We start from the raw sequence: 24554 nt of genomic DNA, 5'->3' as shown, positions 1-24554 counted from the left end.
GAAAATACGACCATGAGATTGTGAATACAATTGAAGCGAATAATAGAGGGGGTGTCTCCCCTTTGTCCGACATCGGGGTGCTCTTTTTATGGCCTTATGAAGGTGCTACCAGTCAAGATGATGTACCACACAGCGAGGTTATTCCCCAAGCAAAATGCTTACACTGTCTCTGATGATTACAGATTCTTTTTATGGGTATCAAGTTGTAACCTGGTGCTACTCTCAGTTGACTGCACGCCTCGTATGAGAGTAGCACTCTACTGAAGCCGTAAAATGGTATAATTTTGATTGTAAAAGCGACTCATAATGAAGGAATCAAGCCCCCGATAAGCTGATGATGCAATTCTGATCCCCTTCCCTCTATGTCCGCCGTCCCCATTTGCTACAATCTCCTCGTTCATGCAATGTATTAAATGTGCTAGTCTACTTAAACTCTCTCCCTGACCTCCGGAGCCCATGCCTGGTGCTTAGGCTTAGCCGTGTTGTATGTTACAAATGCACCTGAAGTGTTCGTGAGGTTGCCCTGGTGCTTCTTTAAAGGATAGGCTCTTGAGGCAGCCTGGTCCTTTGGCAAACGGTCAGGTGGAGTGTTGGTACCATAGCCCAACCAGTAATGCCAGCCTGGCTCGACATTTGACATGTCCACGTTCCAGTCATTGTATTCAACCCATCTGGTTCTCATGTGGATTTCCTCAGGGACATCGGTCTCGTAGTATTTGTTACCCCAGTCATCGGTACCCACAAGCCAACCTCTCTTGGTATCATTGTGGGACTGGATTTGCCAAGCGGCTCTTTTGAAGCCAGAATGATAGATATTCTTGATGGTACGGATAATCGACGTCGACATATCTAACGGCTATTATGGTGGAGATGTGAGAAATGAAAAGTGTTTGATTGGTTTCCCGCGTGTGCAGGACACACCAGGGTAGTAGGTCACTCTGTTCTACAATAGAGCCAATAAGATGATTCTGTGTGAAAACATGATGTTTTTGAAATCTTCGGTTTCTGGTCTTACTCAAATTCTATAGATTTGCCTCATAGTCACCGTTTATCTGGTGTTGCTAAGTGTAAAGGTGGTTTGCATGCGAATGAGTAAACGCAAGGAGCTTTACCGTTTGAAATTCGGAATAATTCGTGAATCTTTTTTATGCAATTCTCTTAACTGGCTTCGATGGAGTGTTTGGGAAATGCATTGGTGGGCTTCAATTCGGTTTCGCTCCCTTCTCAAGCAAGGGACCCGTGTGACCTCGTTCTACTCTTCCTGGACGTGATTCATGTTTACGAGTGAATAAACAATGAGTACGTTACACTTTTGGTCGTTTTAGTGGAGAATTACAATGTTTGGCTGCAATAAAGTGGTATGGTAAAGAGGTGAGGTAACGAGCGATATGCGACTTGGGTAAACCAGGCCTGTTACTCATCAAACCTTCTTCGTCATCACCTCACAGAAGACCTTGCACTCGCAAATTAGACTGTAATTATTTTGGCCTTATGGTTGGAGGAAGGGAATGTATGTCGATCAAAGTACAATGTGGATTCCTAGGGAGCATGAAGGTTCATTCTTGTCTGTCCACTAAGTTATGGGATTCAAGCTCGTGGGGCACAGCTGATGACCCGGTTCTCTCGATATCGTTTTTTCACCATGAATTGTCACCACTGAAATGAGTTTTCTGATGAATGATTTGGAAACCGCATGTGGCATACCGCACCGAATGGTGATAGCATCAATTAACACAGAGTGGACTTTCAGGGAAATCCATTCACCTTCTCCATCTCATACAAGCCTTATAAATGAGACTTTCACTTGAGTCGATAGCTCCCGCAATTAAGTGGCATGTACATGTAAGTTGTTGCTCAATACGATATCCCTCACCATGATGTAGTCCCACCGGCAAAGCTGAGGTTGTATGTGCTTCAACTAATAAAAACTCTCTTCCTCAATATTGACACTCGATCATATTCGAGAATCTTCAGTCTACACTCCCCCTTGACGACAGTATCCAATTTCCACAAGCGCTCTATTCACACCAAGCAGGCAACAACTACAAAACATTGACATCCTACAAATATGATTCTTTTAACAATATCGACCCAGAAAAAAAGCATACTTAAGTCTCACCTGTTCCTCCCGATGTTTACCCTTATCGGTCTTATCTGTCTCAGATAATCTGCGCATGGCAATCTAGCGATCTGACATTGGTGAAACATGGAAAGCTTCGAAAGTCAAAACAAGCAATATCATCAAGATCATTCTAGTTATTGCCCTTCCCACAAATATCCCCACCCCTTCCTGGGCCGATTTAGCTCCGGTGCCTTGGTCTGACCCGTTAGTAAATGTGCAGTAATCTCGCAGGGCCCTGGCAACTAACTTCAACCACACTACCCCAATAAAACACAAACTTCCGGCAAGACTTTATCTGATTTCATCATTCCCTAAGCTTGTGCCCCTTTGGCCCTATGCCCCCACCCACGTCGCCAGAGAATAACGAGCCCCAAAGAGGACTCACGCTTCCTGGTCTATTTGAGGGTATCCGCAACAACTCGAACCTACGCCACCTCTTATCCCGGGACTTCTTTGCCCGTATGAACGAGGTTCTGGCCAATCTTTTGAATCGATACACTGACGAACAAAACCGCCAAAACCTGACCCTGACTGCTCCTGATCAGTCTCCACAATCTAGCCGCCTGTCTGTTCAGCTCCTGCCTGACTACTATAGACAAGCGGACCAAAGTCACATTCGAACCACGGCACTCCCTGCCGAGATCCGTAACTTAGCATCCCCCGTGCGTTTCTTGGTGATACCCGACTTGGAAAGCGACATGGATTTGGATATTGATCTAGACGAAAGCCCCAGGGCCGCATCTTCCAATGTTGGATCTAGAGACGGCATGAGTGCTTCTCACCCTGAGTCTTCAGCTCCTCCGTTCCATTTGTTCCTAGGCTCTTCAACGCGTGATGATAATGGAAGCACATCCAGCTGGAGCTCCGATAATGACGCAGAGTTTGAGGAACCTTCTGATCAGGAGATTGACGATGAGGCCCAGGAGGATTTTGACGAGGATAGCATCAGCGACGATGCAAGCATTGATGAAGAATATGCACGTAATCCCGAAGAAGCTAGAATGGAGGCACATTCGAATCTCTTGGATAGCATGCAGCTGGCTCAACGTCTACTTCTTTCTTCGGCACGCCAAAACCCCACAAACCGTAATACCCTTATTATTGCTCCAGAGTCAAATCGAATCACTGGTGGTGTTCCTTTAAGGCGTCAGAACGCTATCAGAGTGAAGCGCCGAGAGGAAACCTCCCCACAGAAATCGTCGGAGGAGGTCGCAAAAGCGTATCACGAAGAGTTTCAGGATGCGATCTCCAAAATTAAAGCTTCCTCCCATTTCCCTGGAAAGTCTCCTATCTTTAGCTCCGGCTCACTTTCTTCTGGTAAGAAATCGCCTCCTTTGCTAAGACGCTGGGGAACCCTACGCCATCTGTCACGCAAATCGAGTCTAGATTCTCATATGGACAGATTCCTCAGCCAACGAAGAGCTGGGAAACTATGGCCGGAGCCCTCAACCCCCGATTATGAGCAGCTTTTAGTAGCAAAACGCCCGCATTCTCATGAATCTTCGCATCATCACCATCAGAAGCGCCATCATCGCCTCGATACGAGCATACGCTTCCAGCGTTATGCTGACCCAAATGCCTCTGAAGCTACAACTAAAGTCAAAAAGCTTCGTAAACGTTCTAGCTTGAAAAGGAAGCTTGAGTCTGATGAGTCAAACATCAAAAAGAGAAGGAAGACCAGGTCTGGCAAGGATCAGCTCCTTCAGTACGATGTCTTTGGTGACAAGATTGATGAGAATCAACTCCTGAATGATGAGAAATATAGAATCCTCAGTGGGTTGGATTGCTCCTTCTTGACCAGTGGGTCTAGCTTTTCGCTCGGCCCTCTCATAGACTGCCATTCGAAACGCAATACCGATGTGCTAGACTTGAACTTCACGCACGTTGATAACGAAAAGAAAACTATGCATGGGTATTTCAATATCAGCAACGATGGCTCTGATGTGAATGATTTCCACCTCCTTTCCAACTTTATATCTTACCTTTGCGGTGGAATCCGTTCTCAGTATTTGTTGAACTGCACCAACAAGGTGATTCAATCTAAAGCATCGCTTTTGAATGATGCGTTCATGTTGGGTCTTTCAAATTCCGGAATGAAAAAAGAGAAGATTTCGGAGTCGATTCAAAAGTCGTTGAATGTGCCATTCTATGGTAACATCGTCGATTTCGACAAGGGCGACCTCCGATTTCTAGACCAGACAAAAATGAAATCTCACAAATCAAGTGTTAGTCAGTCCTTCCACCATTCAAGAGTAAGAAATGAGCAAGTCAAATTGCAACTTCTCGAGTGGTTACGCATAAGACCGTTTAGCAACTTCGGTGAAACATTCTTTTTGAACTATCTTCATTTCATTGAAAGGCGCCTACGGGATTTTGACAGATACACAAGGCATGAGCAAGAACTCACGCTAGAGTTCACTCATCAGTTTAAGGAGCTGATCTACGAGGTTTCAAGAGGATATGAATTTGTGACCGATGAAATTCCAATGTACAGAGATAAGTTCCAGAAGGCAATGTGGGATATCACTGAAAGGTTCGAACACGAGCCCCGTTGTGACCTTCCCAAATCATTCTTTCTACTCGAATGGGAGTCGAAACTTTGTGAGAAGCTCTGTGAGCATATCACGCATGAAGACTCGTGTCTCTTTAATGTTCAATTGAACTATGCACTTTTTGTCATACGGGTCGACGTTTCGAAGACATTGGATCAAGTATTCCACCGTTTCCTCGAGAATGTCGATGAATCAAACAAGGCTGGCCTTATGAAAAGATATGAAAAACTCAACAGAGAGTCCCTCCCTGCTGAAGCCAAAGAAGCTGTTTTTGTATGTTCTGTGAACAGAAAGACAGGCCGTTTGGAGATGCAAAACACAAGGCTGTACCTCGACTATAAGTATGCTGGGTCATGCGATGCGAGCAGTGGACGGAGTGGTGCATTATCAGATAGCGATGAGGAGGATACGGGACCTCTCAGAAGGTACTCTCTGCACCTGGCACATTGGAAGTGTCTTGAGGATCCTTATCTCATGCACACTCCAACGATGATGTTTGGTAAATGGAGGAGAAGTGCCAAGGAGTCGTGTCTGTGTGGAGGGGGTCATGCTCGGTCAGATTTTGCTTGATTACCATTTGCCCCACCCAGCCTTGCCTGCCATTCTGTCTTCTCTGCGCTTTTTGAAGAAGTCCTTCAGACATTCTCTATAGGCGTCAAAGAAGTCTTGACAGACCGATTTGTCCTCCTGATTACGCAAGACACAGTCGATCGATGCTTGTCGACTCTCTTCGCATGGATCATAGTACTTTGATGGTTCTTTGGCTGCCCAACGGTACTTATGCCTGTGATTCTCTGGATTATCCGGGTAAAATTTATAGTCTTGAACCTCACCCTTGGTGAAGTCCACCATGGCCTTATCCTTTTCGACCTTGTCTGTAGGCTTCTGTTGTTGTGTATTATCTTCTGCCATTTCCCCGGATCTTACTGAAGCGATAGTAGAGAAAGTCTAACGATTTGGGTGCATGGGTTTTGCTGAGCATTTTAACCTGCACATTAATAGAGTATGAATTTGCAGCCAGTGCTCACGGAAGCCTGCGTTCTTCTCACCATTCTGCATCCCGTGGCGAACCTACATTTTGTTTTCATCGTGCAATCGTGCATTTTGTGTACGGAAATAAGGCAATTGCTTACCGTCTAGCGAAAGCTTACCATCTACCGCCCTGGTTGCCGTAGCCGCCCTGGCCGCCGTAGTTATCGTTACGACCGCCACCATAGTTATCGTTGCGGCCACCACCGTAGTTGTCGTTGCGGCCACCACCGTAGTTGTCGTTACGGCCACCACCGTAGTTGTCGTTACGGCCGCCACCGTAGTTGTCATTGCGGCCACCGCCATAGTTGTCACGGCCACCAAAGTTGTCACGGCCACCACCATAGTCATTACGACCACCGCCGTAGTTGTCATTACGGCCGTGGTTGCCTGGTGGTGGACCACCACCTGGAGGACCGTAGTCATTACGACCGTAGCTCTGGCCGTGTTGCTGCTCGTATTTCTTCTCCTCCTTTCTGTCCTCCCACTTGTCCTCAAGCTTGTTGGCACCCCAAGCACCGGCAATGGCACCACCAATCTTACCCAAGGTAGAGTGGTTACCAGAAATCTTACCACCACCGTATCCACCGACAGCGGCACCACCAATGGTGGCCAAAAGGCCTCTGTCACCACCTTCTTCACCGCCCTGCTGTTGCTGGTTTGGGTTGGACTGGTAGTTGTTGTCAGATCTTTGGCCCTGCTGGCCGGAAGAGTAAAAGTCGTTGGCAGACATGATGTAGTTGTTGAAAAGACGCAATTGGGAGGAATTCGGGGGCCTATTTATATATTTGTCGGGGCTTAGGGGTACGGGTTCTTCTCCTACAGCTCCTCTCTGGCAGCTGAATACACCGCGGACGGACGTATGGGCTTCGTTTGTTCCTGCAGGAAACGAAAGGGGTACTCGATTGATTTGCTACGTCTTTGATCTTTTGCGGAGGGAACAATGGAATATTTTTCTCGATCTAAAATTACAGTAGATGAGGTTGTTGAAAGTCTGGAAAAGAATCGATGTTTCCCATCCAGAACGCAAACATGGCCCTATGCGTGACACGACGGATTTTGTGTCGTTTTTGATGCGCCAGATCGCTGTGTGGTCACTTAACAGATCTGTGGCGGAGTATGTTGAGCCACGGTGCACTGATGTTGCGTAAGAAGCGATTCTGTCGAACCCTCGTGTCGTGGTGCACTGATGTTTTTGGTGACATAACATTTTGCAGACCCGTTTGGTGCACGGATCTTAGCCCCACCGATGGCATCGTTACATCGCCATACTTAACGCTGCAGAATCCACCCCACCAAATGTCCACACAGCCGGTCCAGTATTTAGACCCAGAGACCGAGGATCTATGCAAAAGATGTGGCGAGAAAAGAGCCGTCTTGATCTCTAGAAGAGATCATTTCTGCGCAGGCTGCTTCGTCTGGTTCATGCGTGGTAAGCAGCGAAAGCTGATGCTCAATGAAAGATACAAGGTGAAGTACGGGGCTGTTGCAGAAAGACTAGGTACCCAAAAAGTGCTTCTCCCGGTTTCCTTTGGTGCCTCTTCCTTGGTGCTTTTAGATATGGTCGCTTCGCTCCTTCAGGAACAGAACCTAGGGCATAATGGAAAACAAGGTTTTGATTTGATGGTGTTGCACATTCTCGAGAAGAAGGGCCCAGGCAGAGAAGAGGCTGAGCAGAGTCTAAAGGCGATTTCTGAGCGTTTTAAGCCTGTGCATATTGAAGTCGTCATTGTGGATCCCAATACCTTTCTTCTAGACAAGACCTCTCTTCAACGGATTCAAGTCAGTGCAGAGTTCCAAGTCATACACCATATCCAAGAAATTGATCAAAGCATTACTGTCCAGCTGCTTCTAGATGCTTGTGCGTCAAACTCTCTGCGAGACGATCTTTTGCAGCTAGTATATCAAGACCTAATAAGGCAGACTTCTGTATCACAGGGCTGTCAGACCATTATTTTGGGCCACAGTATGACCAGGCTCGCCAGTGAAGTGCTATCGTTGGCTGTCAAGGGCCGTGGGTCAGAAATTCACCATGCCATAGCCGATCGCTCGATTCCCCACGGCGCCAACGAGATTCACATCTTGTTTCCACTTCGTGACATTCTTTTCGCTGAAGTCAAGGCTATCCTAGACTTGACTGAGGGTCTAGAGAGCTTTTTAGTGCAGAACACCACCACTGCTTCTTTGGTGAAAAACATGACAGTCCAGGCACTTTCAACAAAGTACTTCGAAGACCTTGGGCTCAACGGATATGCATCCACAGCCTCAACTGTGGTCAAGACAGCAGAGAAGCTCGGTGCGCCAAAGAGAGAGATCACTGGCCAATGTCGTATCTGTCTGGCAGACATATACACTAACCCAAAGCAGTGGCTCCGGTCCATCACAGTAAAGGCTGCTGCACCTCTTGAAACCGATCTTGAGAGGGAGTTGGCTGAGGAATACGCTAATGTCATTGGGTGTTCCGAATTAGAAGGTGAAAAGCTAGAAGTATGTTATGGGTGCACGGTAACTTTATTAGGGGCGGGTGACAAATTTGCATGGCCAACAAGGGCTACGAAGGATGAGATTTTGGATGAGTTCGTCTTGACCGACGAGGAGTAGGGGAATATGGGACTTTTATAGATAAGGCATATACACATGGAAGTTTAGGGTTTTTCTCTGACACTCGAGTTTAAACTTGCCCCAAAAGGACAAGCTACGTAATTTTTTTGTTTTTCTTTTTTTTTTTTTTTTCAAGTAATGAAAGCATCTTCTTCTGCATGATCTCGAGCTCACTGTTTCCTATATTGACAGGGCTTCATCCAAATGCGAAATAAGGTACACACCCAGATCAAGTTTATCTTATCCTCCTTCACTTTGGCACCACAAAAGATCACAGCGTTTCTGATCCTTTCTTTTTTGATAAATTGACCAGTCGTTACAGAAGTCCGTTACACAAATAGCATGTTCGATGTGCCATCTCTCACCATCAACACCTACAACGAGTGGGAAGGTCGAAATCGTACCATGCCTGTGCATCTAGAGACAGATGATCGTTACCAAAAGAGCTTGAGAAACAAAAGTAGGATGGATTCAATAGGCAAACCTGTGGCCCCACCATTGTCCGCATATTTGGCTGATTCTCCTGGTCCACGAGCGTATTATGATAATGACCATTCACAAGGAAGCTCGGCCTCGATGCTCACGCCAGAAATGTCTCTTAAGCTAGAGAAGCTACGATCGATACGAACCACAGGCTATTACACCTTGGCACCCATTGGTGTGAACAAAACTATGGCTCAATTGGATTTTGAGGCCCAGGAGATGGAGGATGAGGACTGCAATGTTGGGCAGGCAGAGAACCTGAATGCTAATGTGTCTACTACTATTTACCAGGACGCTCCCTCGGGGATGCCCGATGCTAGTGCTGAGCACGACCTTGACGCTGACATTGAAGATGTCGACGCCTCAGGAAGTTTTCAGGCTTCTTCTGACCTATCGGATGATGATGATGCTGTGGGGGCTCGAGACGAACGTCGAGTATTTAATCCTAACTCTGGATCGTTGACCGATACTCAGGTGGTAGGAGTGAGCGCCTCCACGGCTGAAACTGACCGCATCTCGCCTCCTGTGTTGAATTGCGATGCTTCCGACGTGGATATGGTGATTGAAGATGACTGATGATCTATACTGTTTTCATCTCGTCCACCTTAGCCGACTGGAGATGCAACGCTGGAATCATCCATTTGCCGCAAGAGCAGCGTGAACCTTTCCAGCTGTAGCCGCCAACCTTGTGGCTACATTTGGGACAAGAGAATTTTCCTTCAATGTCCTGCTTATCCAACTCCTCACGCATCCAGTTTACAGGTTCCTCGAGGAAGTAATGTGAGCAAGTCTTTGACGCATCTGCCACTGCCACGATTCTGCGAGAGTTTGGAGCCTTCTTGATAAACTGTGACTGTCTCGACTCCGATCCTGGCATATCATGGGTCTCTATATCACCCTGATTGGCAAGGACTTGCCTGCACCGCTTGCATCTGAGGTTGTATGTGCCTTTGGCTTTTTCTTTGCTGTTGCTGCTGCTGTCGAAAATTTTTGATGAAGCGAGTGACTGACCACTTGGGTCTTCTTGCAAGCTGAGCTCCACGAGGAATTGTCTGTATGTGCTAGACAGCTTATCAACGGTGAACCCCATGTGCTCGAACAACTCTAGTTGTTTCATGAAGCCGTCATTCGGCTGAGCTGACTCTGACCGCCTTTTCACTGCGTGCAATGCCTGTGGGAGCTTGAGCTTATATCTGTACATCAAATAAGCCATAATCACTGTCACTGATCTGGAGACGCCTTGAGCACAATGCACCAACACTGCTCCCAGGTGCTTTTGCCCGTCAGCATCTTCTTTGGAAATCAATGCCTGGTCCATAAAATAGGTTGCATTGGGTAAATGCTCGAGTAAGTTGGCTGTTTCTAGGTCCTGGACCTCGATGTGAAGATGTTGGAACTTCTCTGCGAGATACGCGGGGACCAGACCTTCCAAAACTGAGATCACATGGGTGATCGCATATTCTTTTTGCAAATCCACAGAGCCGTCCAAGTCATCTAGGGACAGTAGGAAAATGTTACCTAGAATACGGTGTATCATGCCAAGCGATGTGAAGAGATGAGTGAGGCATCGTTATCGGGGCAGAAGCGCATCGCACCAGTGCACCACTACAAATATATGGCTGCAAAATACCTAATATAATTATCCTATTATACCCTATACCTATGGCTTTCCGTTCTTGAGGTTGGTCAAGTTCTGCTTGGCGAGCTGGAGAGGAGTCATGTTGAACAAGTCGTCGATCTCCTCCAAAGTCTTGTCCTTTGTCTCTGCCATGAACAAAATCTGGTAAATCAAACCAATAAAGGCGATACCACCGTAGAAACCAAGAGTCAAACCAGTGTAAGTCATAGCTTCTTGCATCTTTGTGAAGTTATAAGTGACAGTGAAGGACCACAAGTAAAGGAATGTAGAACAAATGGTCATACCCAAGGATCTAGTCTCCAATGCGAACGATTCCGATGGAACAACCCATGTCAAGGTGGAATAAGCTCCGAAGAACAAGTTGTAGACGATAATACCTGTCAAGTAAATACCCTCAGCCTTGGCCCTTTGAGTGTTGAAATCGAAAAGGTAACCGACACCCACAAGGACCAAACCAATGAAGAAACCAATGATATTGTAACCCCAGACTCTTCTACCGAAACGGTCCATCCACAAGATGGCGGGGATGGTACCAATAAGCAAAGCACCACCGCCCACAAGAGACATGAAAACGGAGTTCTTCTCGTCAAAGCCAATACCTTGCATCAAAGTAGACATGTAGTACATGATAGCATTGATACCGGTCAACTGACCCAAAGTGACCATCATAACAGCGTAGAAAAGGGCTCTTCTGTTCCTTGGGATGAAGAACAAGTCGGCCCATGTCTTCAAGCTCGAAGTCTGTGCCTTTCTCTCATGTTCCTGGCGAGCAGCCTGTCTCATTTCCAAAAACTCGAGCTTGTTCTTGTCGTCCTTGATATCTCTCAAACGAGTCCAAACCTCGTATGCCATGCCTGTTCTGTTCTTGTGCACCAACCAACGAGGGGACTCTGGCAAGAAGAACAAACCAATGAACAAAAGAGTCGAGAACACCAAAGAAGAACCAACCATGAATCTCCAGCCACCTTTGACCGAGTAGAACATAGCTGCCACGGCGTACCCTAGCACTTCACCCAAGGCAATATTGAACTGATACATGGAAACAATGCTACCTCTAACGTTAGCAGGAACAGACTCGGAAATGTAGATACCGACACATCCACCTTCTATACCAACGCCCACACCCAACATGAATCTGCCAGCGTACATGAGGTGATGGTCCTGAGCAGCAGCACACAAAGCAGAGCCAATAGTGTACCAAACACAAGAAATGATCAAGGAGAACTTTCTTCCAAAAGACTCGTTCAATGGGGTCATGATGATGGAACCAGCCATCGCACCCAAAGGCATGAGGGAAGAAATAAGCGACTGTTCGTGACTAGTAAGGCTCAAGTCCTTACGCATGCCGATAGAGGCACCCGAGATGATGGACTGGTCCAAACCAGACAAAAGACCGGCGGCTGCCGCAAACACACCTAAAAGGTAAACCATATGGTTCTTGTTCTGAAAGTTGAGTTTGACTTCCCATGACAACAATCTGTCGACAAAAGTTTTTTGTTCTTTGGACTGCTGGGCCAAAAGCTCCAACTCCTCGAACTCCTTGTCAAAGTCGAAGTTTTCACCCAACTCAAGAGCGTCGATTTTTCTAACGCCATCCTCTTTGACGTCAACCTCGTCGGACGAAATGTCCTTGACTTCTTTATCCTCGAAGACACTCATGAAGAACTTGTCTGTACAACAAAAAAAACGGACTTCCAGGGCCCTTTTATAGGCGCCGTCCATCTCGGATAAACCCCACACGTAACGCAACTCGAAGATGGCCGTAAATGGCCAAAACGTAGGACACGCATAGTATAGGCTGTGTGAATGCAAGAAATGCTATATTTACGGCATCCTGCCCCAGTGGAGTCGAGTGGAGAAAATGGTGGAGGCGGATCAACTTTAGCCCGGGGTGCATATCACCAGAGCGCCATGAATTTTCCGGCCTTTACCTGTCACCAGGGTTTGCCAAGTTGTGTCAACCGTGGTGGTCCCGGCGCCGGAAAAATCTTATATGTCCGCTGATTGAAATTTACAAAACTCTCCCAGAATTCACCACCTCTGTTGTGTCACCGAAACGAGAATGCACCTTGGTTGCGACTAGCCGGAACAACTGCGGGCATACTTACTCAATACTGCGTCGGCCAGTGTCTCCAGCCGCTTGAGGCATGCCGCTACACAGGTAACGGAGGTTGTCCCCACGGTTGCATGATTTAAATGCAGAGCGCCTTTTTCATAAAGTGTTCGTTTAACTTCCTCCAACCAGCATCCTGGGGATGTTGCTACGCGCCATACACTCTTGCGTTTCTGGAGTATGTGGGGCTAGCAGGAAACACGACGCAATAGTTTGTATGTATTGTCACGATGCAGAATGCCGGTGTGGAGATGCCGCCTTGGTGGGCCGGATTATCTCCATAAGCCTCGAGTTGCCCGTGGATCAGCCATCGATTATGTAGCCTTGGGCGAATCAGAATGGTTTTCGGAAGATATATACGAGGCGCTATATTTTCGGGAAAATTCCTCGGCCAAGTGCTCCTTCAAAGCTTTGAACTGGTTCCCGAAAGTTTTCCCGCAGTAGACACATTTGAGTGGGGAGGTACGGAGAATCCTCTCCTTGGAGGAGTAATCCAAGTTTCGAGACGGCCGAGCCCTTTTTTCTTTGGGTGGGCGACTCATTATAAGCCCCTCTAGCAGGCCGTCACTGTGTGAATCCGCATCACTGTCCGGACTAAGATGATCCGTGGGGGTAGCCGGCCTGAGGTCCAGGAAATCAATGAAAAACAGCGTTGTGAATGAGTTGTAATGTTTTTTGTTTTTCATCCGCTCCAGATGAAAATCCTGGGTTATGACGTGGATATGCAAGTGAGCCATCGATGGCACACTGTGGACACCAGCTCGGATAAACGTGTTTCTGAATTTCTCCTTGGCGATCGGGCTATCCTCGACGTACCCCTCCTTGACAAGATCAGCCACAATCATGTCCTTTGTCTTCTCGACATACTCCTCTGTTTCGTAGTACACTGCAGAATCGGCCATGGCATCCACGGGGTGCTTGTAAGTCAATGACTCGTTCCTCGGTAGAACAAGATAGTGTCTCAATGCTTTTGGATATCCATCCTTCATAATGACGTAGTCGTCATCGTGAAACGCCACAAGGTCCTGCTCCGGGTTGGTGATGTACTTCCCTAGAGCGTACCTAAAACTCATGTAGTGGGGAAAGATCAACGCCTCATCACGATAAGATGGACTTCAAGTTCCAGCACGTGATGACAACCGTAAAAAGTTGTGTTTGACGAAAATCGGACAGCCCAACATTTCCTCCTTTTTCATCCTGTTCAGCGTGTTGATCTACAATGTTGTGTGGTGATGCTCGATTAGATTATACATGCTAAAGGTCTAGGGTGCACACGCAGCCAGACCACGATTCCAAGATGCTATTTAGACTTTTCTCTTTCTGACAGGAGCAGCTTGAGGCTCGGATCCCAGCGATTCTGCCTTCTTTACCCCAGACTCTGGGGCAGCGTCCTTCTCACCTTCGCCTTCCTTGAGAAGTTCCTCGTTCGTCTTGAGCTTCTCCTTTTCCAACTCATTGACAAACCAAATAACGGTTCCATATAAAAGAAGGGCAATCACCAGCAAATTTATGTAGTGGATCGATCTGGTGACATAGATCAACCAGAAGAGGGAGATGAAAAGCAACACAAATGAAGCATGGAGTGCCTTCATAAGCGCAGGCGTGGGGCCCGGTGTGAAAACCGATTGCCAAAGTTCTGTGATGAAAGCCATTTGTGGTATTGGAATGAAAAACGGGTGGTTTTCCTCGACTCGAAAGTGTGTCTTGAACTAATGGGTGCAAGAGAATCATCAACTACATCCGTACACCAAAGCAGGCGCCATATTCTTCAACAAGAGGCACCGTCATATTCATTCCAATGGATGTTTCTGATCAGTCCATTGAATATCATTCTGACTCAATTAGTTGTTGATTCATATTCGACACCCTACACGTCTAAATCTTTCAAAAGCAGAATTGATCACGTGACTTTGGGATGTGTCTCACACAAAAGAGACTCTTGAACCAACCGAAGTAAATCACCGAAGAACATAGATCTATCCAAACACCATGGTGGCCGTCGAAGACTCGTTCATCTCTGATGAAGAGGTAGAGTACTGGTATGTTTATTTTCGTTCAGAATCGCTTTATTGTCAATATACTAACTGCAAGCCCATTATGTGTGGAAGAAATGGACATTTCAGATAAAAACTTCAGACCATGTCCTTGTGGATACCAAATCTGTCAATTTTGCTACAATAACATTCGTCAGAACCCCGAGTTGAACGGCAGATGTCCTGGTTGTCGTAGACTCTACGATGATGAAAGCGTGGAATACAAGACCTTGACAGCTGAGGAGTACAAAATGCAACAGCTCAAGAGAGAAAAGAGGGAACGTGAAAAGAAGCAGAAGGAGAAGGAGAAGAAGGAGCTGGAAATTGCATCCAAGAAACACTTGGCCGGGCTTCGTGTTGTTCAGAAAAACTTGGTCTATGTGACTGGGTTAAGCCCTCCTTGTGCCCCAGAAGATTTGCATTCCGTGTTACGCTCTGACAAGTACTTTGGACAGTATGGCAAAATCACGAAAATTGTCATCAACAAAAAGAGTCCCGGTGGTGGCAGTAATGCCCCTGTGACCTCGGGCTCCCAGAGTATCGTTGTCTACGTCACGTTTGCAAAGAAGGAGGATGCCTCCAGATGCATAGCCGAGCTTGATGGTTCCTTATGTGATGGCAGGGTCCTCAGAGCTGCGCATGGTACCACCAAGTACTGTCTGTCCTACCTCAGAGGCCACCCTTGTGCTAATCCAAATTGCATGTTCTTGCATGAGCCTGGTGAGGAGGCAGATCTGTACACGAGAAAGGATTTGCTGACACAGCAAGGTATCAAGATGGGCATGAGTGGATCTCGTGGCGGTCAACATCACCAAGCTGATGACGATAATCAGCTGGAGCCAGATGAGCATCAATCGACCAGTAACAATCATCAAGCATTTCAAAACAGCACTACTCCTAATATCACGCATGCTGTGGCCTCATCAACGGGTGTTGTGCCATCTACAGGTCTTCCATCCGTAGGTGCCGGAGCCACATTGCCTGCAACCGCCCACTGGGCTAAAGCACTGGGTGTTGAATCTGCCCAAGCGTCGCCTCTGGTGAATAACAACGCTCCTATGACAAACACAGCAGCATTTCCGTCATTGGGGGAGATTTTTAAGGAGCAGAAACAGAAGAAGGATGTCAAGCAGAAACCAAAGGGCAAGTCAAACAAAGATGGTCAATTGTTGCCTGATGATGTGGATATTGATGATAACTCTGCCGTTTCATTTGCTGAGGATACAGCCGAAAGGTTGAAGCAGCTCGCAGCAACCAGACAACAGTTGAAGGTTCATTTTGACGACTTGACAGCCAAGCCAGACCTTTTGCCCTTGTTCCATTTTAATGAGTCCTGCGCTAATAACACATGCACCCTTGAGGAAGAGAAGGTTTTCTCTCGTCTCATTATTGAGCAGTATTTGTTGAGACCGATCAAGAAATACCATTTGGCTTACCAGAACCATCCAATCAGCCAACAGCAACAATTTTTGCATCAACAAGCCCAGTTGCAACAGCAGGCTCAAGCCGCCCAACTGGCTCAAACACCAAACTTGAACTCGTCCCGCTTGCAGCAGTTGGAGCAACAACAGCCACAAGGACAGGTTCCACAATTGCAAGCACAAACACTGGGACAACCTCCAGTTTCTGATTCTGTTTTACAACAACAGCAGCAATTGCTTTTGTTGCAGCAGCTTCAGCAGCAGGCTGCTCAGCAGGGAAAGCAACAGCAAACTCCATCGCAACTTTCTGCGCAGCTTAACCAATTGAGAATGAGTGAGAGGAGCAAGACAGCCACTCCACCACCTCCTGGTTTGTTTGGCAAGAGCACCTCTGAAAGTTCTCAGCAGCCTCCAGCTCCTGCGAACCAATCCTCAAGCTCCCAGTTGTTGACCCAATTGATGAGTGGAAAGAAATAGATGATTTGTTTTGCTTTTCACGAGAGAAAGTTTAGAAGAGGAGGAGATAGTCGAAGATTATTTTGTACATTATAAATGTAAAATATAAAGATGCATGGTCGTAGAAATTATTTTTTCATGATTTGATCATTGATCAAGCGGCAAGCAGCGGCATCAAAGACGTCCTTCTCCATCATTTTGATGAGTCTGGCTTCGAGATACTCTTCTGTCACGATGATCAGATGTTTTCGTAAAAAGCGGAGCATAATCAATTTAATGAGGTTTGCTCTTGCCACTCTCTCGGTCGGGTTTTGGGTGTTTTCAGAAATTTGACTTATGTGGTCCACGGTGGATGTGATGGTCAAGTTCTTGTCATAATCCCAAAATGCTGTGACAGGAAGATTTTTAAACCGGTTCAAGTAATGCCAATTGGGGCGAACTGCATCCGTAACCTTAGTTATAAGATTATCGAAGTGATTGGGTTTTTGTCCCACGTTAGCGCTAACCCGTCTTACACCTTTTGGTAGATCTGAGTCACTTGATGGACTCCTTGCAGTCAGCGAACTTGCCGCTGGTTGCTTTACAGAATCTGCTTGAGGTGACTTTTTCTCAGGTTGGGTTGATGAGACTTGCGAGGCAGAAATTGCAGAAGGCACATTGGGTTTGTTCCCGTGCAAGCCATTGGTTGCCGTTGTCGAGATGGGCTGAGCTTGCTGAGTCTGCGCAGGTGGCACTGGTGGACTGGATGGAGCTTGACTGGATGGAGCTTGACTTAATGAGGCTTGACTGGATGGAGCTTGAGATCCAGGTATGGAGGGAGCATTGGACATACCAAAACCTTGCAGAGTAGGATTTTGTCCATTTTGAGCCAATTGCCTTTGTTTCAATTTTTCTCTTTCTAGCATCCTCTGGAGATCATTTACAGAGTTCATTACACCTCGCTCGCTCAGTTTTGTGATAATCTCTTCAAGTGAAAAGTCAAAGCCAGCAGATCTTAAATGCTTTTGAACTTCCAAAATACGGCCTGGTTTGGTAGCAGCAATTGTCCCTTGTGCTCTTACAAGCTCCAGTGTTGCCCTTATCGACCAAAATATGGGGTTGTGAGGCTTTGGAGGTATGGCACTTTTTGAGGCTCCACCTTGGTTAGCATTTGCGCTGGCAAAGAAAGACTTACCTGTGTCCTTCTGTTGACTTTGTCTGAAGGAATAAATTCGCTTGAACTCATTCCAAGCATTTTCGTAGTAGGCTGGAGGTTCGCCTTGTGGGCCATAGGTTTGTCTATGAAGAATGAAAAGTTCGTAGCGACCCTTCACGTTGTCGTCTGAAAGCTGAAGGTTTGTTTTCCGCAAAAACAGTTTCTTCAATTCAGCCCATGGCTCGGTGACGTAATGTTGCCTGTTGGCGAAGAACTTCGAGGCAACAGTGTGGAATGATTGCATGTAATATTTGTAGTCGTTCATGGTCTCTGGAAGGATACCGTAATGCAGTTGAAGAGCGTGAGCTGCTTCGAGGGAAATTTTAATATTGAAAGACTTCTCAAATCCTTCTTGGATGCTTTCTGAAACTCGATGAGGCGCCATTATAGCACATCTGAAAACGCATTGCACATGTTCAGGTGTCCAGTCGTTCAAATGAGTGAAGAAGACTTGTTTAGGGCGCTTTTGAGGCGACGATTCCGGTGAGGTTGGTCTCTTTTGGCTTGCGGACGCCGTAGGCGTATGTAGCGAAGGAGATGGCTGTGATAGAGAGCCTGGTGTGCGCCTATTATTTGGTGAATATCGAGATGTTTGTGGAGTCTGCTGGTTTGTAGCCTGAACCGCCGGTGGTACCACTGCACCAGGCAATGTACCCTTCGGCTGAGGTGCGGTCTGAGCAGTCGGAAGTGTTCCCTCTGTTTGTTTCTGCTCGTTTGTGGCTCTCGGAGTTGTTGTTTGTGGCTGGGTAGCATGCTGTTTTGAAGGAGCAGGTTGCTCGGATGTTGAGGTAGTCGACACCGTCTTTCCTTGCTGCTCCGGTGTCTCTGCCTTCAGAGATAGCTGTCGCAGAGACGTGCTATCCACATCGACATGATTGAGATCGAGCGACATGACTATCAGACGGAAACTTTCCATATCTGCGTTCAGCAGCACCATGCTAAAAGCGACCTTGCCTCCTTCTTTGGCATTTTCACGCAATTGACGTCTCACGACAGTCAATTTGGGCGCCTGGGCCAAGATGTCTGCGATGGGGATTTTGTCCTCCATTCTCAGCACTATCGAGGCCAAGTCGTCCAAAAGGTTTCTGTAGTCCAGGTCCCAATTGCTTCGAGAAATATCATAATAAGACTTCAATGCGTGGTACAGGTAGCATAGCTGGTCAAATTCATACAAGTCTTGTAGGCCGGGGTTGGAGTCGCCGGTGGACTTGATTACCGACTTGTACTGGGACTCAAGATCACGCTTTAGGTCCAAGTAGTTTCGTATTTTCCGCTGCAAAACACTCATGCTGGTTTCTGAGTCAATTGAGTTTCACCAAAAATGGTTGCAAATTGTGCCGAGTGTCTGTAGACGATGGGAGACACTGGCGCGGAGCACTATAATCTGGCTTGATGGGGTAGGAAAACAGCGCTAGACACGGTGCGAGTATGGAGCAGTACAGGGCGTAGGGAGAAAATTCAAAAGCTGGGTAATATATTTGGCCCCACTTTTCGAGCGAGTTTTCAATCCTGAGCCTAAATTCGTAGCGTGGCTCTTGCAATCAGCAAACCCTGGTTGTGTGTGACTGAAGCGGGAGAAAGTTTTTACCTTGGATTTTTTGCCCAGCGCTGGCGCGGACGGTGCAGGATGGCGCCAACAAGCATTATCCAAAGCGGTGCGTTGTGACACACCTAAACTCGGCGGATTGCGATAAAAATGTATTTTCAGGTTCACTTGTGCTTCTATAATATGGCACACTATTTACAGAAGGTATTTGAGGGAGGTATCGGGAGAACAACCACCCCTCGTGGGGGGCACCCAATAATTGCGGTGTACGGATGTGCTCAGTGCATCACGTCGGCCGCGATGTTTTGACGATTTGATGTTAGCAAAACCGCTTTTCAGAAACCGCACCGGGCTACGGCTGCGAAAGCGGCGCTCTCGAAAATGGCATTTCGTACGCCGCCGCCGCCCGGGCGCGGAGGTGAAAAAAAAAAAGGTTCCACGCCAGGCGCCTTTTTTTAAAATAAAATAATAAAAAAAGTAAAACTCAACCAACAACTTCGGAACATTTTTGGCAAAGGTGCTCTTCGGACTCGGCAATGTACTTCCAACAACGAGGGCATTTGCTGGATGAAGACTGCTGAATGAGCAAATTGACACTTCCGTCGCAGAAATCGTCTACTGAGACTTCCCGAGCTGGACCCGCGGTGGCCTCAGTCGAGGGACCCACCGTGGCTCTAGAAACAAGAAAGTAGTCATCTAGGAATTGAGCATGGTTATGCAAAAGCGAGGTGGCCTGAGCACCCTGAGGCTGTAAAAATATCTCAACCTCCAATTTGTTCTTGTAGTGACCGTCCTTTCTCAATTGCTCCAACTCCTTGTACAAAACGTCTCTGATTTTCCACAACTGGTTGATCTCACCCTCGACAGTCAGATTCAGAGCGGCGCTATCAATAGCAAAGAAATCCCATGGCATCATGAAAGGTGATTGTTCCGAGATTGCCATTTGCTGGGCGTAGAGTTGCCATGCCTCCTGGGCAATCAATGGCTGAATAGGCGCCCAAAGACCAATGTACGTTTTGAGAATCTGCTCCAACACGGTCTGTATGCTTCTTCTTCTGTGCGAGTCCTTCTTGTCCGTGTAAAGGCAGTCCTTAGAAATATCAAAGTAGTAAGCACTAAGTTCACTGATGTGGGAATTGAGTTCTCTAACAACGCCAGCAAAATTGTGGGTCTCGTAGTGTGCCACAACCTTTTCTTGGACATTGTACAAGCGAGAGAGCACCCATTGGTCCAATTTGTTTAGCTTTGCGTGTTCAATGCGGTCAGAGGACCCAAAGTCGTGGAGGTTTCCAAGCAAGTACTTGAAAGTGACCCTGCTCTTCTTAACACTTTCCAACAATCTTTGGAAAACCTCCACACTGACATTGACGTCGGAGGTGTATGTCGAAGAAGCCACCCAGAGACGGAGACCGTCCGTGCCCAATGCAGGCACTAATGGTTTTCCACCGCCGTCAATTACCTGCGTTGGGACAATGACATTTCCCAAAGACTTGGACATTTTCTTGTTCTTTTTGTCAAGAAGGAAGCCGTGCGTGATGATTTTTTTATATGGTGCCACGGGCTTGAAGTTCCTCCCGTCTCTGGTAGATGCAATGATTTTGTTGAGAAGAGACAGTTGAAACCAGCCTCTGTGTTGGTCACTGCCCTCCAAGTAGATATCAGCGAGAGGCTTATCAGAGACACATGAGGCTTCAAGGTCAGATGAAAGCGTTGACCAAGATGTACCGGAATCGAACCAAACATCCATAGTATCCTTGCCCTTGAAGTAGTTGGAGCCGTCGATGTTAGAGGGCAACCAACGAGAGACATCGCTCTCATCCTCAAACCAGGCATCGGTTCCGTATTCTGTGATTCTATCAACAGTGTAGCGAATGACCTCGGGATCTTCAATGGGCTCTTTCGTCTCCTTGTGGTACACAATCGGCAAAGGAGCACCCCATGCCCTCTGTCTAGAGATGCACCACTCACTCCTGTTTTGAATAAAAGCCTTGAGTCTGTTGACACCCAGAGGTGGAACAAATTCCACATTGTCCAACAGGCTGGCAGCAGCTTCTTTTATCTTCTCGACATTGACAAACCATTGTGGGGTAGCTCTTTGAACTACTGGTGTCTTCGATCTCCAGTCGTATGGGTACGAGTGTTTGTACAGCTTGTTCAAGTGGAAAAGCATGTCGTGATTCTCGAGGTGTTGAATCACTTTGAAGATGGAAGGCTTACCGTTGGCATACTTGCCTGCAAGCTCTTGATATCCTTGAGGAATGTTTTCTGAGATGTAATGGCCCTTCTCGTCCACAGATGATGAAACCTTGAGTGAATGTTTCCTACCAACAAGGTAATCCTCCATACCATGAGCAGGAGCCGTGTGGACCAAACCGGTACCGGCGCTAGCGGAAACATGGTCACCATGAAGAATTGGAAACAGCTCCTGCGACTCGTTGGAAGGACTGATATATCTCAAGCCCTCCAATTCAGAACCACGAACAGAAATCAGACTATCGAGCTGGTATTTCTCATCATACTTGAGCACAGACTCTGCCAACTCTTTGGCCACAACAATACCTTCACCACTTTCAGTGTTTTTGATCAAAGTATACTCAATGTCCTTGTGCACACATATAGCTTTGTTGGCGGGAAGGGTCCATGGAGTAGATGTCCAAATCAAAAGGCTGACCTTTTCGTATCCTGGAAAGATGTCAGTCTTCTCCAACGGATATTTGACGAAGACAGCCACAGACTTGTGCTCTGGGTTATATTCCAACTCTGCTTCTGCCAAGGCAGTTTGTGTTTCACAGCCCCACCAAACCGGCTTGAGCTGTCTCGACAAGAGTCCATTTTCGAACAAACGAAGGAAAATTTTAAGTTGTGCCGTCTCGTAGTCATGCGTCATTGTAACATAAGGCTCGTCAAAGTTGGCCATAATTGCAAAATCACGAAACTGCTCCCGCTGTTTCTCTATCATGCTGTCGGCTAGTTCTCTGCAAAGCTTACGAATCTCCACAGGCGAGAGATTGTTCAGACCCTTCACTGCCTTCATCTCAATCGGTAGACCATGGCAGTCCCATCCGGGTCTGTAATTAATCCTCTTTCCTTTGTTAATCAACTCAAAACGATTTATGATATCTTTGAGGATCTTGTTGAGGGCGTGACCAAGATGCAAGTCTCCGTTGGCATACGGTGGGCCATCATGAAGTGTGAATTCTGATGAAGTTTTGGATCTATCGAATTGTCTGATGTAGAGCTTCTTCCCACACTCTTTTAGAAGATCATCTCGTTCTGTACCTTTGGGAATTCTCGGCAGGAGTTCAGTTTTTGGTAGTAAGAGGGATTTTGAGTAAGAGCTATTTCTCCCAAATGAGCTATGGAATGTCCGCTTGGACCGTAGTATATTATGCGTATGTCGATTCATGATTTTTCAAAACCTGAATCATACCAAGAGCTCTATCTGAAAAATGTGCGCGTGACTTTTAGCACGTGCAAACCTTTCGAAATATTCAGATCTACAGAAACTTGTAAATATATATCTTTTAAACGTTAGACACATGACATCGGAAATGTACTAATAAATAAGACATGATGTGGTAAAAAGACAAGAGATCATGTAAGTTCGTCAGGTGCTGAAGAAACTATTTTCACGGAAACATCACATCAGCGCGTTTAGTTCTTGCCAATGTTCTTCGCCAACTCGATGTACTTTTCGGTGGAGAAGGACTTTGGTCTTTCAATTGGGGCACCAAGACCACGGTCGATGATCAACTGAGGCAAGACACCGAAGGCTCTGGAGACACCGAACAAGACAGTGTAGAAGGACTCCTCAGTCAAACCGTAGTACTGCAACAAGACACCGGAGTGAGAGTCCACATTTGGCCATGGGTTCTTGGTCTTACCGTGCTTGGTCAAGACACCTGGAGCAACCTCGTAGATGTTAGACACCAACTTGAACAAGTCGTAGTCTGGCATGTGCTTCAAGGCAAACTCTCTCTGGGCAGTGTAACGAGGGTCGGTCTTTCTCAAGACAGCGTGACCGTAACCTGGAACAACTCTGCCAGAGTTAAGGGTGTCCCACAAGTACTTCTCAATAGCCTCCTTAGAGATGTCACCCTTCAAGTCAGCCTTCAACTTGAACAACCACTCCAAGACCTCCTGGTTGGCTCTGCCGTGCAAAGGACCAGCCAAACCGGACAAACCGGCGGAGAGAGACAAGAATGGGGAAGACAAAGCGGAACCAACCAAGTGGGTGGTGTGAGCAGAGACGTTACCACCCTCGTGGTCAGAGTGGATGGTCAAGTACAATCTCATCAACTCAACGAATTCAGCGTTGTTACCGAAACCGAGCAAGTTGGACAAGTTGGCACCGTAGTCCAAGTCCTTGGAAACCTCACCGGCCAACTTACCGTCGTGGAAGACGTTTCTGTAAATTCTGGCGGCGATGTTTGGCAACTTAGCCAACAACTCGATAGAGTCTTCGTAGGTGTACTTCCAGTACTCGGACTTTGGAACACCCTTGGCGTAAGCCTTAGCGAACTGAGACTCAGACTCCAAAGCAGTGACGGCAATGGAGAACTGGGCCATTGGGTGCAAGTGGGAAGGAGATCTGTCGATCAACTCCTCGACGTGCTTTGGCAAAGCGGATCTAGCAGCCAACTCCTCAGAGAGGGCCTTGGTCTGGGCGTCGGTTGGAACCTCACCGGTCAACAACAACCAGAACAAAGCCTCAGGCAAAGGCTCGGATCCACCTGGACCCTTTGGCAACTCCTTCTGGATGTCAGGGATGGTTCTACCTCTGAAACGGATACCCTCAATTGGGTCCAAAACAGAGCCCTCCCAGACAAGACCCTTGATACCACGCATACCACCGTATGCCTGCTCCAAGAGGACTTCACCAATAACCTGCGTGTTAGTAAGAAGAGCATGAAAGATAGGAAAAATCGGATGCAACACCGGTGCTAAACATCCGGTGCCGCACGCCGAGGATAAAACGGGTACATACGGTTTTGCCGTGCTCTTTTTTCAATTGCTTGACCTCTTCAACCTTCTCAGGCAAAAGCTCAGCGAAACGAGCCTTCAAAGTCTGGGGGTGTTAGTAACGGGAATTCAACAAAAATGGGAAAGCAAGAGGGAGATCACATACTGGCTCAGAAGCATAGGTTCTGGTTTGCAAAGCTCTCTTCAAAGCGGAGCGTTGGAAGGAACGGAGAGACATGATTGATTGTTGTGGAAAAAAAAAATATAAGAAATGCCGGAGAATGCCCAGGGACAGGTGAGCTCTTATATATCTGAGTGTGGATGAAGAAGCGGCAAGTATGAAAAACGCACCCAGGTTACGTAAACCCGCTTGGATCCTGCACACGGGCGCGGCCGCTTCGA

General features: G+C 47.0%; 13 protein-coding genes across 13 annotated transcripts; 4 read left to right on the top strand and 9 right to left on the bottom strand.

Annotated features, from left to right (window-relative positions):
* Positions 1-427: 427 nt before the first annotated feature.
* C7M61_000888 (uncharacterized protein) lies at positions 428-847 on the bottom strand (the record flags this gene model as incomplete). The annotated part of the gene is made up of 1 exon (XM_024856313.1): positions 428-847. One exon carries the CDS (start codon positions 845-847, stop codon positions 428-430), a length of 420 nt encoding a protein of 139 aa, XP_024715912.1.
* A 1610-nt stretch (positions 848-2457) lies between these two features.
* On the top strand, positions 2458-5069 carry C7M61_000887 (uncharacterized protein; the record flags this gene model as incomplete). Its single annotated transcript, XM_024856312.1, has 3 exons — positions 2458-3594; positions 3643-5015; positions 5066-5069. The coding sequence occupies 3 exons, from the start codon at positions 2458-2460 to the stop codon at positions 5067-5069; spliced, it is 2514 nt and encodes an 837-aa protein (XP_024715911.1).
* Positions 5070-5244: 175 nt separating this feature from the next.
* C7M61_000886 (uncharacterized protein) lies at positions 5245-5586 on the bottom strand (the record flags this gene model as incomplete). The annotated part of the gene is made up of 1 exon (XM_024856311.1): positions 5245-5586. The coding sequence occupies one exon, from the start codon at positions 5584-5586 to the stop codon at positions 5245-5247; it is 342 nt and encodes a 113-aa protein (XP_024715910.1).
* Positions 5587-5821: 235 nt separating this feature from the next.
* On the bottom strand, positions 5822-6436 carry C7M61_000885 (uncharacterized protein; the record flags this gene model as incomplete). The annotated part of the gene is made up of 1 exon (XM_024856310.1): positions 5822-6436. One exon carries the CDS (start codon positions 6434-6436, stop codon positions 5822-5824), a length of 615 nt encoding a protein of 204 aa, XP_024715909.1.
* A 566-nt stretch (positions 6437-7002) lies between these two features.
* Positions 7003-8304, top strand: NCS2 (Ncs2p; the record flags this gene model as incomplete). Its single annotated transcript, XM_024856309.1, has 1 exon — positions 7003-8304. The coding sequence occupies one exon, from the start codon at positions 7003-7005 to the stop codon at positions 8302-8304; it is 1302 nt and encodes a 433-aa protein (XP_024715908.1).
* A 342-nt stretch (positions 8305-8646) lies between these two features.
* Positions 8647-9363, top strand: C7M61_000883 (uncharacterized protein; the record flags this gene model as incomplete). Its single annotated transcript, XM_024856308.1, has 1 exon — positions 8647-9363. One exon carries the CDS (start codon positions 8647-8649, stop codon positions 9361-9363), a length of 717 nt encoding a protein of 238 aa, XP_024715907.1.
* Positions 9364-9420: 57 nt separating this feature from the next.
* Positions 9421-10324, bottom strand: YVH1 (tyrosine protein phosphatase; the record flags this gene model as incomplete). Its single annotated transcript, XM_024856307.1, has 2 exons — positions 9421-9472; positions 9528-10324. The coding sequence occupies 2 exons, from the start codon at positions 10322-10324 to the stop codon at positions 9421-9423; spliced, it is 849 nt and encodes a 282-aa protein (XP_024715906.1).
* A 123-nt stretch (positions 10325-10447) lies between these two features.
* On the bottom strand, positions 10448-12085 carry HXT5 (Hxt5p; the record flags this gene model as incomplete). Its single annotated transcript, XM_024856306.1, has 1 exon — positions 10448-12085. The coding sequence occupies one exon, from the start codon at positions 12083-12085 to the stop codon at positions 10448-10450; it is 1638 nt and encodes a 545-aa protein (XP_024715905.1).
* A 768-nt stretch (positions 12086-12853) lies between these two features.
* C7M61_000880 (uncharacterized protein) lies at positions 12854-13612 on the bottom strand (the record flags this gene model as incomplete). Its single annotated transcript, XM_024856305.1, has 1 exon — positions 12854-13612. One exon carries the CDS (start codon positions 13610-13612, stop codon positions 12854-12856), a length of 759 nt encoding a protein of 252 aa, XP_024715904.1.
* A 231-nt stretch (positions 13613-13843) lies between these two features.
* C7M61_000879 (uncharacterized protein) lies at positions 13844-14191 on the bottom strand (the record flags this gene model as incomplete). Its single annotated transcript, XM_024856304.1, has 1 exon — positions 13844-14191. The coding sequence occupies one exon, from the start codon at positions 14189-14191 to the stop codon at positions 13844-13846; it is 348 nt and encodes a 115-aa protein (XP_024715903.1).
* Positions 14192-14528: 337 nt separating this feature from the next.
* On the top strand, positions 14529-16470 carry NOT4 (CCR4-NOT core ubiquitin-protein ligase subunit; the record flags this gene model as incomplete). The annotated part of the gene is made up of 2 exons (XM_024856303.1): positions 14529-14578; positions 14631-16470. The coding sequence occupies 2 exons, from the start codon at positions 14529-14531 to the stop codon at positions 16468-16470; spliced, it is 1890 nt and encodes a 629-aa protein (XP_024715902.1).
* Positions 16471-16577: 107 nt separating this feature from the next.
* On the bottom strand, positions 16578-18932 carry C7M61_000877 (uncharacterized protein; the record flags this gene model as incomplete). Its single annotated transcript, XM_024856302.1, has 1 exon — positions 16578-18932. The coding sequence occupies one exon, from the start codon at positions 18930-18932 to the stop codon at positions 16578-16580; it is 2355 nt and encodes a 784-aa protein (XP_024715901.1).
* Positions 18933-19674: 742 nt separating this feature from the next.
* On the bottom strand, positions 19675-24390 carry C7M61_000876 (citrate synthase, mitochondrial; the record flags this gene model as incomplete). Its single annotated transcript, XM_024856301.1, has 4 exons — positions 19675-22480; positions 22873-24077; positions 24178-24258; positions 24319-24390. 4 exons carry the CDS (start codon positions 24388-24390, stop codon positions 19675-19677), a joined length of 4164 nt encoding a protein of 1387 aa, XP_024715900.1.
* Positions 24391-24554: the final 164 nt, after the last annotated feature.

The sequence above is a fragment of the Candidozyma pseudohaemuli genome, assembly GCF_003013735.1.
Source record: "Candidozyma pseudohaemuli strain B12108 chromosome Unknown scaffold00001, whole genome shotgun sequence".
NCBI classification, from domain to species: Eukaryota; Fungi; Ascomycota; class Pichiomycetes; order Serinales; family Metschnikowiaceae; genus Candidozyma; species Candidozyma pseudohaemuli.
Note: the sequence above shows the minus strand (reverse complement) of the source record. Positions and strands in the feature narration are given on the sequence as shown.